Source organism: Rattus rattus, chromosome 4 (genome assembly GCF_011064425.1).
Source record: "Rattus rattus isolate New Zealand chromosome 4, Rrattus_CSIRO_v1, whole genome shotgun sequence".
NCBI classification, from domain to species: domain Eukaryota; kingdom Metazoa; phylum Chordata; class Mammalia; order Rodentia; family Muridae; genus Rattus; species Rattus rattus.
The window spans coordinates 85,838,970-85,851,871 of record NC_046157.1 but is presented as its reverse complement, the minus strand read 5'-3'; the positions used below and the strand labels follow the sequence as shown (position 1 = coordinate 85,851,871).

The following is a 12,902-nucleotide window of genomic DNA, read 5'->3' as shown; positions in this document are numbered from 1 at the left end:
CAGGATATTTTCTCACAGCAACAGGAATGACATATGTTAGAAGATGAGGCCAGGCAACCATGGTGTGGAAGTGACTATTGACGATCAGTAGACAGCTAGTGCTGCTGGTTGGCTGTTGAAAACATGGAGCACACACATAGGGCCATTTGCTAGAGCCCTTGGCCCAACTCTTGACTGTTTTCCTCTAACACGAGCACTTATGGTTGGCAGCTCAAACTGATAAGCATCATATTTTAAAAAATGATAGTAATATGAAAAATGGATATTCACTGAGGGACCTACCCTCTACTACTCAGTTGCTTGTTCTTAGGCCTTGGTGAGATGGGGGAGAGAGAACCTATCAACTGAAAAAATAGGTGACCCAGAGAGAACTCAAGAATTTGCTCCTAAAATACATGCTAAATGAATAATGAGTTTTTATCATCCTAAACTCTCCCATTCCTGAGGATGCTCATAACTAGTCAAACCATTGGCTAAGTTTTGGCCAACTCAGAGCACTCCTACTGTGCAAAGGGTAAGGGTGCTAACTATCAGAACTCCTATCTGGAAAGGCACAGGACTGGGAGAAAGGATTCCTTAAGGAACGCCTTACAGTGGTTACTAGAGACCAGGCTGTGGGGCTGGTTTGCCCCAAGACTTGAGAGATGATGGAGAAAACCCATTATTGTGCTTATGGCAAGGGAAGATGCTTGGTTTGCTACTGTTAGGGAGAGAGAAAAGAACAAAGATGGGAAAGAGGGAGAAAGAATCTATCAAATGTCTATAAATATAAGGAAGCAAACAAGCCCAGAGCTTTGGGTTGTCGGGATAAAATGACATATACAAGAGAAAGAGTGGACAGGCATGGGAGATAAGCATGAAGAGCTATGGTGGGTTCAGCCTGGGCTGTTCTATGTTTGGAAGGACCATGGGCGTGTACATAAAAGGCTAGGACAAATTCTTCTGGATGCCAGAGAGACAGAAAGCTCTTCCCCGACCACAGAGGTCTGTCCTAAAAGGCTGCAGGACTCATGAGTTCCAAACCCCACGCCATCCTCTTTCCTGCGGTTACAGTGTTAGCCTCGGGGCCATTTTATATTCATCCTGCCTTTACTTACACTAACAACCTTCTTCCTTTCTTCCTTGTAGTCTGATTATTCACATAGTTCAAAAGCACCTCTGAAGCTGGGACCCCAGGGGCTTTGACTGATCTTAACTTACCAAATGAGCTGGGAATATTAATTTGTAAAATGATGAGAGTGAGGAGGGAAAGGTTAAATTCACCATCCACTAGGTCAACTTGAGGTTAAAATTCTATGAGCCCGAAGCTGGAGAGATGGCTCAATAAGTAAGGTTCCAGTTAAAAGCAAGGACGATGCAGGTGGAACCCCAGTGCTGGGAAAGGGACTGGAAAAGGTCAATTCTGGAGTTCATAACCCAGCCAGTCTAACTAAAATGATGACCTCTGGTTCACTGGGAGATTGTACCTCAAAAACCAAGGTGGAAAGAGATTGGGAACAACACTGGGCAACAACTGCTGGCCCCAACCTGTGCATAAGGCACAGGAATACTTAAAGCACACACATGCAATTCTATGAATCTTGTAGAATCTAATGTTCATGCATTTTGACAAAATACTGTTGACTGTTGGAATTTAAAACTCAGGAGCTTTTTTAATGGTAGACATTTTTCTCTTAAGACCCATTTCACCATTAAAAATGTACAGTGCTTAATATACACCAGTTTTCTACTTGTAAGTTCTTTAAGACTAAGAAGAACTCTGTAGATAGTGTTAAATACATAGACACACATTTAGTTCTCTGAATTTCCTTTTATTACTTTTTTGATCCCTCTGGGCATTCTCTTATGTGTGACTGTGTTGTATTGCCATATTAAACTTTTAGACAGCCATATGTAAGAGTTAAATAAGCCCCATCGGTGTAGCCTCCTAAAACCTGAGAGACCAGGCCTTGTACTGACTTAACATGCAATAGATGTTTTCCATTATAAATAAAATTGTGTATTGAATTAAGCATTTTAGATCATTGCTTTGTATCAGAGTCTTAGCTCTACTGCAGGGAGGAAAAAAGGGAAATCTTAGTGGTTTGGTACAATAAAGGTTGATTTGTTTATTTTTGTTAATGCTGAAACAAAGTTGGCTGTAGGTCCTATAGCAACTACTTTTCTTTCTCGTGGCTACCCAGGCTAAGGAAGCTTCTGTTTCTGGCCACTGTGCCTTCTGTGTTAACTTTCTTCTCTCAACAACCAAGGCTGCCTGCTTTTGTCGTGTGACACCATGTGAGACTCCTGACCAATGAATTTCTCTCTCTGTTTTTATCAGGAAAAATTTGAGGGACTGTTCCGGACCTATGACGAATGTGTGACGTTCCAGCTGTTTAAGAGTTTCCGACGGGTTCGAATAAATTTCAGCCACCCCAAATCTGCAGCCCGTGCCCGGATAGAGCTTCATGAGACCCAGTTCAGAGGGAAGAAGCTGAAACTCTACTTTGCACAGGTAAGTCTACGCCCTGCTGTTTTGGCTCAACAGGTACTTGTTGCTTTTTCAGAAGAACCAGATGCAATTTCTAGCACCCACCTGGTAGTCCACGAACATCTGGTGCCCTCCTCTGACCCTTTAGGGTGTCAGACACACACATGGTGCATATATACATATGTATAGATGCAACACATTCATGCACATAAAACTTAAATTATAAATAAAAAAGTCATTGTTAATTGAAAAATAAATTAAATTAAAATGTAACTGGAAAGATGGTTATGCAGTTAAGAGAGCTGGCTGCTCTTCTAGAGAACTTGAGTTCCATTCCTAGCACTAATATGGTGTCTCATAATTGTCTGTAACCCGTGGGGATCCAATGCCCTCTTCTAGCCTCCCTAGATACTATGCACCCATGAATAGGTTTGCTGTTACAGTTAGTTCACTAAGAAATTAATTTAATGGCTGTCTAAGACCTGCCCAAGATAAGCCAGTCAACATTCTAGAATGGAGAGAAAAAGGGAACCATAAGTCCCCACCTCCAATTGAGGGGCTTTAGACAGTTAGTGAATGTTAGGGGAGGGAGGATGTTTCCTTGGTGGTGTGATCTCTGGTAGGTTGAGTATGTTCCAGGGGATGGTCCTTTTAAAGTCAGCACAAATTGGACTCAGTAGATATGAAAACACAAGGAGAGGACAGGAATGCAAATCTGATCAAAATACATTTATCTCTGAATTAATGTTTATAAAACAAGGAGAGAATTAGATACAGCTAGTGAGTCCCAGACTGAGCAGTATCTGTGTCCTAGGACAGAGGCTCTAAGAGCTGCCAAGCTAAACTCTAACTAGGACAAGTCACAGAACCTCAATGAGACTTGGCGTCCTCATCTATAAGATGGCAATGATGACATTATCAACCCATATAGCTGCCATGATGATGACGTGGAAAGCTGTGTGCAGCAGTGCCTAGGTTTTGGTAAAGGCACAATAAATTCCAGCTAGGAACTGCAATAGAACCGATCGCACCACAGTTGACTCCCAACCCTCCTGACAGAATTGTGAGTAAAATTTAAATGATAAGCTTAATGGTTTGATAAACATATTCATGAAAAAGTTACAAATCCATGAAATTAATTTTATGTTTTGCAAAACCAAACGCTCACTATTCTGAACAGAGCTAGGTAGCACATAGAGATGTTCGTGAAGCCCATAGCACTAGTTGTCAGTATCCATTCTCCATCAAGGCTTTATCTATCACTAGGGAACAGTCACCTCTCAAATGTGGCTTCAGTCACAGACTCCTGCTAAAATCCTACATCTCTTATAAATTCATGTAGCTAGGACAATCTTAGATCATCATTTATTAAAACCTGCTTCAGAACCAGTTGTGTCAGCTACAGAGTACTGCTAAATCCTTCATCTCGTGCAAATTCATGTAGCTAGGACATTCTTAGATCATTGCTTATTAAAACCTGCGTCAGGACCAGTTGTGATAGTGTATGCCTGTAATCCCAGCACTCTAGAGCCTGAAGCAGGAGACCTGGGGCCAGCCTGAGCTGTACAGTAAGGTAGGTACAGAGATACGTGAGACATACATACATACATACATACATACATACATACATACATACATACATACATATATACATTCATAGATAGATAGATAGATAGATAGACAGACAGATAGATGATAGATGCATAGATACATAAGATGATAGGTAGGTAGATAGATAGACGGACAGACAGATAGGATCCCATTAAAAGATAACAGTGAGTTACTGTGTGACAGAAATACTCTTCTAGGTACTAAAAATAGGGAACTCAAACAAATACTTTGGCAGGAATATTCATAACAGTCCTGTTCACAAGGACAACAGTGAGAAGTGCCTAAAGTTGTTTAACAGACAAAGGGATAAAGAGACTACAGTATGTCCCCAAAAAGGGATATTACTAAACTGTAAAAAAAAAAAAAAAAAAAAAAAAAGAAAGAAATGTTGATAATCCATCACCAAATAATGTGCCTTTAAAACACAATGGAAAGCTAGATACAAAAGCTCACTTGTTCTATGGTTCTAATCTCATAAAAGAGTTAGGTAAGTTTAGAGAAGTAGACACAGCTTGACCAACTGTCAGGGGGTAGTAGGAAACCTCAGTGGTAGTCTTCATTTAAGGGATGCATAGTTTTCCTTAGAGCAATGGGAAGGTTAAGGCGTTGTTCTTAACCTTCCTAATGTTGCACCCCTTTAATACAATTCCTCATGATGTGGTGACTCCAAACCACAAAATTATTTTTGTTGCTACATTATAACTGTAATTTTGCTACTATTATGAATTATAATATGGCCATGTGTGTCTTCTGATGGTCTTAGGCAGCACTCTGGCTTGCTGGCCATCTAGCCTAAACTTATTGGTGAGATCAAGGTTAAAACAAAACAAAACAAGGCGTTGGCACCTAAGGAAGGACATCAGAAGTTGACCATTAGCTTCCACATGTACACACTCACAAGTGCACGCAAAGAAGTGCAGGGCTCAGCAACCCACTCTAGAAGCCCTCTAGGTAACGCTGGTACTCATTAGAAGACAGGAGCTGCTGTTTTAAAGACTAAGTCAAACAATGAGTTCAGTCCACCATGTATTGTGAGGAGTGATTGCCACCACAGTCTGGTCCTCACTGAAGCCCTACCCAGCTGCAAGCATGGACAATCACATGTCTCACTATCTTGTTTGAAAGGTCCAGACCCCAGAGACAGATGGAGACAAACTGCATTTGGCACCCCCACAGCCTGCCAAACAGTTCCTCATCTCACCCCCTTCATCTCCTCCTGTTGGCTGGAAGCCTATCAGCGATGCCACACCAGTCCTCAACTATGACCTCCTTTATGCCGTGGCCAAACTAGGACCAGGTAAGTGCTTGCCCCCTCTTCAAACTAACCATTAGTCAGCAACCTAGAACTGCCAAGTAAAACTAACAAGCTTGACTGCATAGGTTTCCCATCATACCTGCATTTCAATGGATTCCTTGCTCCCTGTGGAAAATGGGAGGGAAGGATGATGGATGAGGACACAATGCCCAGCTCTGCCCCTTCTGCAAAGTAACTCGGGAGCCTCTGCTAAGAAGACTTTGATTCTGGTTTGCAATGCAGGACTTAGATGCAGAAATAGATACCCAGTGTTGGAATTTCTCTGTGTATATGCAGAGGAAGATGCTCTCTCAGCTGGCAAGAGGCTACCTTGCTATCTTGACAGTTTTATTATTACCACAGATATGAGTATGTATAATGGAATCCTCTAATATATGTGACATCCTTCTTATAAAAACGAAGACTTCCAAGTCCTGCAAGAAGTCCATGAAGTTGTGTGTGTGTGTGTGTGTTGTGTGTGTGTGTGTACACACATATATATTGCATATAAGTATGTATGCAGTCACATTGTTCCAGCGTTGATATGTGTAGCTTAATTGTTCATTCCAGTTACAGGCATTTACTGCCATACTTTTATGCTTTTTTGTGGATAGATATTTGGATTATTTCTAAGTTTTTGTATTATAATCAAAGCTACCATTACCATTCTTGTATGGACCTCTTTATGTACTTCTCTAGTGTTATTGCAGATTTTATACCCAGCAGTAATACCATGTCTAGCTGATGAAGCTCCTTTGTACTTCAAATTACTTTTCCTTGTCTTCTACAAAGAGAGGAAATGATTGGAATGGAAGGGGCAAAATTCAGCACTGTCAAAAGGAAAGATGAATAGTGGCCCTTAAGTCAGTTCTTTGTGCTAGTGGTTCTTCTAGAGTAACTCAGGACTTTAAGAAAACAACCCTAACATCCTGACTCCACCCTAAGAGAGGTAAAGTTCAGAAACCTCTACTGATTCTAACCTACAGGAGAGTTTAAAAGCCACTGGTACCTAGATGCTAAATTCTAAGAATAAAGAACCTATAATACAGTCTCCCCAGTACGTATTACACAGTCGGGGAAGTGTTTGATTCAGAGTCACCCATCCTAGAAACCTGATTCTCATATGTACCATACGTTGTCAACCATGGGAATTAGAGTGGACTATGGTCCATGTTTGCCAATGGGACTTCTGTGTTAAAACCAGGAAATTCCTAAGAAGAAATGGTTGCCCTACTATATTCAATAAAGATGGGATCTGATTTGATTAATTATAATTCTCTCTGAGAGAATGGCTCCCTGTTCACTGTGAAGCCTACCTCAGAAGCAAACTTCTCCTGGTGGAACTATGAGTCACTTGGCTTCTGGGGCCTTAGAAATGGCCATGGTTTCGCCCTCAGAGAGCCACTGTGAGAAGCAGTAGGTATGCAGATTAGGCATGTAAGGGAGGTGATGGGATTTATAAGTACCTGGTTCACTTTCTCGAGTCCCAAATCTACAATCTCCATTCAAGGAGGGCCATGACTCTGAAGGGCAGTAGCATGGTGACATGTACAAAGACAGGTTTACTCAAGGCCGTTACTCAACACAGAGGCAAGAACCCTCTAAAGCCAAGAAGCCCCTGCAGGCTGCCAGCTATGAACAGGTACACGTGAATGGACGTGTTGGATAATTGTTTTGAACATCAGCACATAAAACTTCCTGGAGAATCACCAAGACCCTGGGTGGCTGAGTTACATTTTATAGGAATGGAGCCTGGGGTTCCAGGGTGAGAACATGAATTACTGAGAACACTGCCAGGTAATTACAAGGCTTTGCTCATCATCCTTCAATGTAAGTGTGTGTGTGTGTGCGTATGTACACATGTGTGCATGTGCTCATATGCACGTATGGATGTAGTCTAGAGGTCAAACTCTAGTACCACTCTTCAGGTATCATCTACCTTTTCTGCTGTTTGTTGAGAGAGAATCTCACATGGTCAAATGACCTGGAACTCGATAAGTAACTAAGCTGACTGGCCAGAGATTCTTGGGGACCCACCTCTCTCTATCTCCTCAGCACTAGGTTTATAAGTGTGTACCACCATGCCCATATGGCCTCTTGACAGTAGGTGTCCATGTTTAAACAACAAGCACTTCCTCAGCTGGGAGCCATATTGCAGCCTGTTCTTCGGTCTTTACCAAAGTGGCTCCTTGGTATAAAATGTGTAGGTGTCGCAGCTCAACTGACCCGTGCTTTGCCTACTGAGAGCTAGTAATCCAGTAAAATCTATTCTTTTTGTTGTTGTTTTGTTTTATCAAGGATATGAACTTCCATTTGGAATCAGTGTCAGCAGAGAGTAGAACAGAGAGGAGATGAAGGCCAGCCTCAGCCTCCCTCACTGGCTAGAAGTCACTCTCAGGGACAGACATGACCTAAATGTTAGAAGGGGTACATAGGACAGGGATTAGGCCCTGGCAGGGATACTTGTAGAACCTGTCACAAAGGAGGCAGAGAGGAAATGACCTCAGTCAGGGTAGGAGGGGTGTTTCCTGTGAATATTGAGCACAGGTGATTGACAGTGTTCAAATGCAGGCTAACCTATGGCCTTCACCTCCCTGCCTCACATAAATGTATCTTGCACCATTTTGCAAGTGCCCTAGAGCTACTGTCATCTGCATGATAGACTAAAGGACTGAGCTGTGGTAAGACAGATGGATTTTCTCAGAGGAATGCAGCTGGGTAGTTGTCTCTTGTGATTCCAGGCAGGAATGAAGCTCCGCTAGTTGGCCAGATGGTCTTCTGTTGTGTAGTATGACCAACTTTAGGCCTGTTTTGCTTGGACACAGGATAACTTCTGTGAGTTGATGGTGTAAGTTCCCTGAGTTGATGATGATCTTTAATACCACACCAGCCTTTCAGAAAGCCCGACCCCAAGTATAGGGTGCACAAAGATGCACCAGTTCACTGCCATGTGCAATAGCAAATGCCAAGGTCACCAACATCTAGGTTTCCTCCTTTGCAAGGACAACTGACACTGTGTCCTTGGAACGTCTGCAACCTGGATGGAGTTGTCGTCGTTGTTGTTGTTGTTGTTTGAGGTTTTTAAACATTGCTATCTTCATTCCTTGCCAGCAGTTTGACACTGTTTCTCTTTTCGTCTATGTCCAATGCGGATAAGTGACTTGTGCCCAATAACGGGGCTGAAATTACCAGAGGTCACATTAAAAGCCAGCATCATCACTTATCTGGTGCTAAGAAAGAACATCCAAGACTTGATAGTTTATAGAGACAGAGAGGTTCCTTTTGGCTAGTAGTTCTGAAGGCCAGGAAGCCCAGGAATGTACTGTGAGCAGCTGCCCACTCATATGACATCCAAAGGACATGAGACAGCCTGGTGTGGGAGAGTACACCCTTATTCCCAGGTTTTGGGAGGCAGAGGCAGGTGGATCTCTGTCAGGTTGAGCCAGCCTAGTCTAATAGCAAGTTCCCGGACTATATTCACTCAGATATATATAGTGATACCCTATCTTTTAAACAAAGACTCCACAGAGGCTGGGAGTTTGGGACATGCTCTACAACGGCCCACTCTTGTGCTAACTAAACCTCATAAATACAAGACTGGCATTAACCCATTCACTAGCACACAGCCATCGTGACCCAAATGCTCCCCCATGCTGCTGCATAAGGAAGTGGAGATCTAATATATGAACTTACGGTGGGCCATCCAGCTACAGAAGAGGCTATTTCAGGCACAACCAGGAAGGTTCAAGACTACATACTCTGAATCACCCCAACTTGGTGCCACAGAAAAAATTTAAAAGAAAAACCACATTTGTCTTCCATGGGACACATGTGACAAATACTCCCTTCTCCTTGTGGGCATTTCCTGTTGTTGAACTCCGGATCTTCCCTGCTTTTCAAAAGGAACGTGTGTGCTTTACCCATGTTGGCATTCTCCGCTCCTGCCAGCGCCTGGCACATAGTAGATGCTCAATAAATATTGGATGGCTGAATACATAAACAAATGGGTGTCTCAGATGCTGGCCTCCTTAGAGATGGCATCTTCCGAAGCAGATTGTTGCTTTTCCTTGGCTTTAGCCAGACTGAGTCAGACAGCACTTAATTAATGTTAGCAATAACAAAAAGGACTTCCAGTATCGCTGTTAAAAATGATTGCATAAAGTTTGTTTCTTTAATCCTTGGGCAGCACCATTTCGGTGGCAAAGTATAACTCACTTGGCATTAAGGGATAATTACCTGAGTTCTGGTTTTTTTTAAAGTGTACCATCTCTATGAGTTGTTTGAGAATTTCATACGAAGTATTTTGATCACGTTTACCCCTGCTCCTCCCCCATAACCCTTTTCAGGTCTACGCACTACCTCTCCCACACATCTCCAATTTGGTGCCTTTCTTGCTCTCATGGGTCTGACACTATCTCTGCAACACAGTCGAGCTTCCAAGCCCGTGCTCCTATGGAAGATAGACTCGCCCTTTCCCAGAGACCACCAAGTGTTCCCAGCCTCCCTATTGAGGTGGACTATTCATGATCCGATTCCATTTGCGTGCTAAAAGATGCCTGCCTTGGTTTTTTAAGGCCTAGCTCAGGCAGCTACAGCGGCTGTGAGCTCATGAGGGCAGAGGTCATACGTCACATCCAGAAGACACCCGCACCCCCCCAATCCTTCCCACTTCTGGCTCTTACAATCTTTCTATCCCTTTCCCCCCAGTGATTCCCAGCCTTGGAAAAGGTGGTGTGAGTAGTTGTCCCTTGTGGCTGAACACACCGCAGACATCTATTCTCTGCACTTTGATTAGTTGTGAGTTTCTGAATTAACCACCATCCTGCATATACCCCAGGCCTTTCTTCTTCCAGGGGCGGGGTAGTCTCCGTCCTTGCTTTACTAAAATGGCTATCTGGGGCCTGGAGCACAGACTTTGTTCTCTTTTGCTCTGTTTATGGGGTGTTTACGGTCTCTAAGAAACAGAGGCTTCCTGTGATCTGTTTAACACTGATGCCAAGGCTTCCGACCTGGTAATGAGCTAGAATTCTTTGTTTCTATTTGTTTCCCGGTATCTGCTATTCTGGATTTGAGAAGCAGTGTGGTGCTATATTCTTTGGGTAATGTAATAGGAAAAAAAAAAAAGGAAAGGAAAAATAAAATCCCAGCGCAGCCAAAACAGTGTACGCGCAGCAGCGGGCATAAACTGCAAACAGACCGCCAACCAACTAAATGAGATGCTGATCTGAGCAGATGTGAAGTGCCGGGCCTTTGCTCTGCTCTCTGGAGGGCACAGAAGGTCATGCTCACTGCCACCGAGAATGCCCACAGGGGAATATGAAAACATTGTCTATTCTTTTCTCCCCTCCTGCTATTTTTAGCTCTGCATGGCGAGATCAGCTTTAGTTAACAGCAGAGGGGAGTTTTTAAATGGTGCTTCGGTTTCAAGTTGCCCATGTCTGCTATATTTAGATAGTCCCCCCCACCCCCACCCCCACGATTTCTACTCTATCAAAACATGTCGTCGTAAAGGAGCTTGGCTGCAGTCACTGCTCAGCACACAGTCTCCCTTCAAGTGGAAAAATATCTCTCACTAATTAATGTAACTCACCAAGGAAGACATATCTATTCCAAGCTCTGAGTCAGAGGTAAGGAGAATTCTTCTTTCGCAAATATAAATTGGCACCCATACTTTGGGTGTATGGCGTGAATACTGCATGTTCCAAGACGGGTATGCTCTGCTCACAGGCATGAACTGTACACACAACAGCCAGCATCCCCCATCTCCAGTCTGCATGCTCTACAACCATGGCTCCCCACACACAGGGGATGCGGAGCTCTGATTCTCCAACGGGCATTCGACTGTTTCTAGTTCCTCTCCAAGAGGTTTCCCTGAAGAGGGGAGTCACACCTGTGGAAAGGTCTTCCTTCTCAACAAGGTCCCGGATGCATCTCAGTTCTGCCAAGCAGCCCCATAAAATCCCCCACAGGCCTTATTTTGTCTGTTCTTCTTCCCCTCTGTCTTTGTTCCATGAATTCAGGCCTTCGGTCTATCAATATATTCTGTGAAGTTACCTGGGTCCTACAGGTTGGGGAGGGACCAAAGATAAGTGGCCACCGTGATGAGATAGGTAGAAGAAACCTGTGGAAGAGGTTAACTGCTTTTGTTATAAATCTGGAATTTTCCTCTCCCAGGTCTTCCTCTCTGTAAATCTCTTTCAACCTCTTCAGAAGCAGGACAGAAAGGAAGGATGCTAGAAATCAAAGTGAAGGTCATTTTCCTATTATGGCCTCATATTGCATCTACCCCTGTATAGCTCAGACCCCTCATCTATGACAGGAGGGAATATGATAGCCACTGTGGTAACAGACCTGGACTGGAGCATACTGCTCCTCTCCTGGGCAGACCAAGGCTGAGTATCACCAAGGAATCAGAGAAAAACCTTTACAGACAACCGAGTTCTTTGAAATGCCTCTTTAATTCCTTACCATCCTTAAAAGTATGTTCTGTCTCTGCTCCTGGGTTATCTTGTGAATTGGGCCAGTGAGAGGGCTCAGCAGGTAACAGTCCTTGGTGCCAACCCAGATGGCATGAGTTCAATTCCCCAGGCCCCACTTGGTGGAAGGAGCGAATTGACTTCTGAAAGTTGTCCTCTGACCTCCACACACTCTGTGGTACATGCACAAACATCCACAGATCCACGCTAAATAAATTAAATAGATAGATAGATAAATAAATGTTTTTAAAAACATTTTAAATCTAGTGAATAGACAGCTACTAGATGGCTGTGATTTTAGGTGTTCAATTCCCTCTGCCCTTCATCCCTGGTCTTTTCTAGTTGCAAAGAATATCTGCTATGAAGTTAGGCTCTCTTCTTGCTTTGAGGTAGTGACTGCCACTCAAGGGGTAAGCGTGAGGCTTGGCTGCATCTTCTATGTGCTGTATGATCTGAAGTAAGTCCCTTACCCTCCTGCCCCACCAGCCATGATGAAACCCATATCACAGAACTGTATAATAAGCATTTAGTTATTATATAACCTACTCGGAGACTTACCTGTGTGCCTAGAATTTAGTAAGTGCTCCATAACAGGGTTTTTACTTGAGTTTAAGGAGCACACCAGGTTTCTAGGACATTCGATAAGCAAAGCGGACAGCTGCTCTAAATGGTGTTCAGCTTCATTGAAAAGATAGTCAAGGTGTAGAGGAACATTTGTGGATGTGTTGGTTACCACAGACGGAGACAGTAGAAAGGGGCCCACATCCCAGGTGTGGGAATACACACAGAATTTACATGATGCTTTGGTCACAACCTGAAGGGAGTCAGCACTGGCCAAAGTGGAACCTCAGCTGCTCTCAGATTGAAAGGAGAGGCAAGATAATGATGAACTGGTGTGGGCTAACTACACCTCGTCCTCTTTCTCCTCAATTCTCCATCTACTCCTCCTCTCCCTTCTCTTTGTCGTCATGGTCATCCTCCTCCTCCACCACCATCATCACCACCATCATCACCATCATCATCTCCTAAAGGACTTCAGGAACTTAAGCAG

The 12,902-nt window shown here is 43.5% G+C and overlaps 1 protein-coding gene across 2 annotated transcripts in view; it reads left to right on the top strand.

Annotated features, from left to right (window-relative positions):
- Positions 1–12,902, top strand: part of Rcan2 (regulator of calcineurin 2) — a 217,072-nt gene that overhangs the window by 192,942 nt on the left and 11,228 nt on the right. For both annotated transcript variants that reach the window (XM_032900686.1, XM_032900687.1), the window contains 2 exons: positions 2,321–2,494; positions 5,207–5,378. In XM_032900686.1, coding sequence (XP_032756577.1) covers positions 2,321–2,494; positions 5,207–5,378 — 346 coding nt within the window. The remainder of the gene's footprint in view (positions 1–2,320; positions 2,495–5,206; positions 5,379–12,902) is intronic.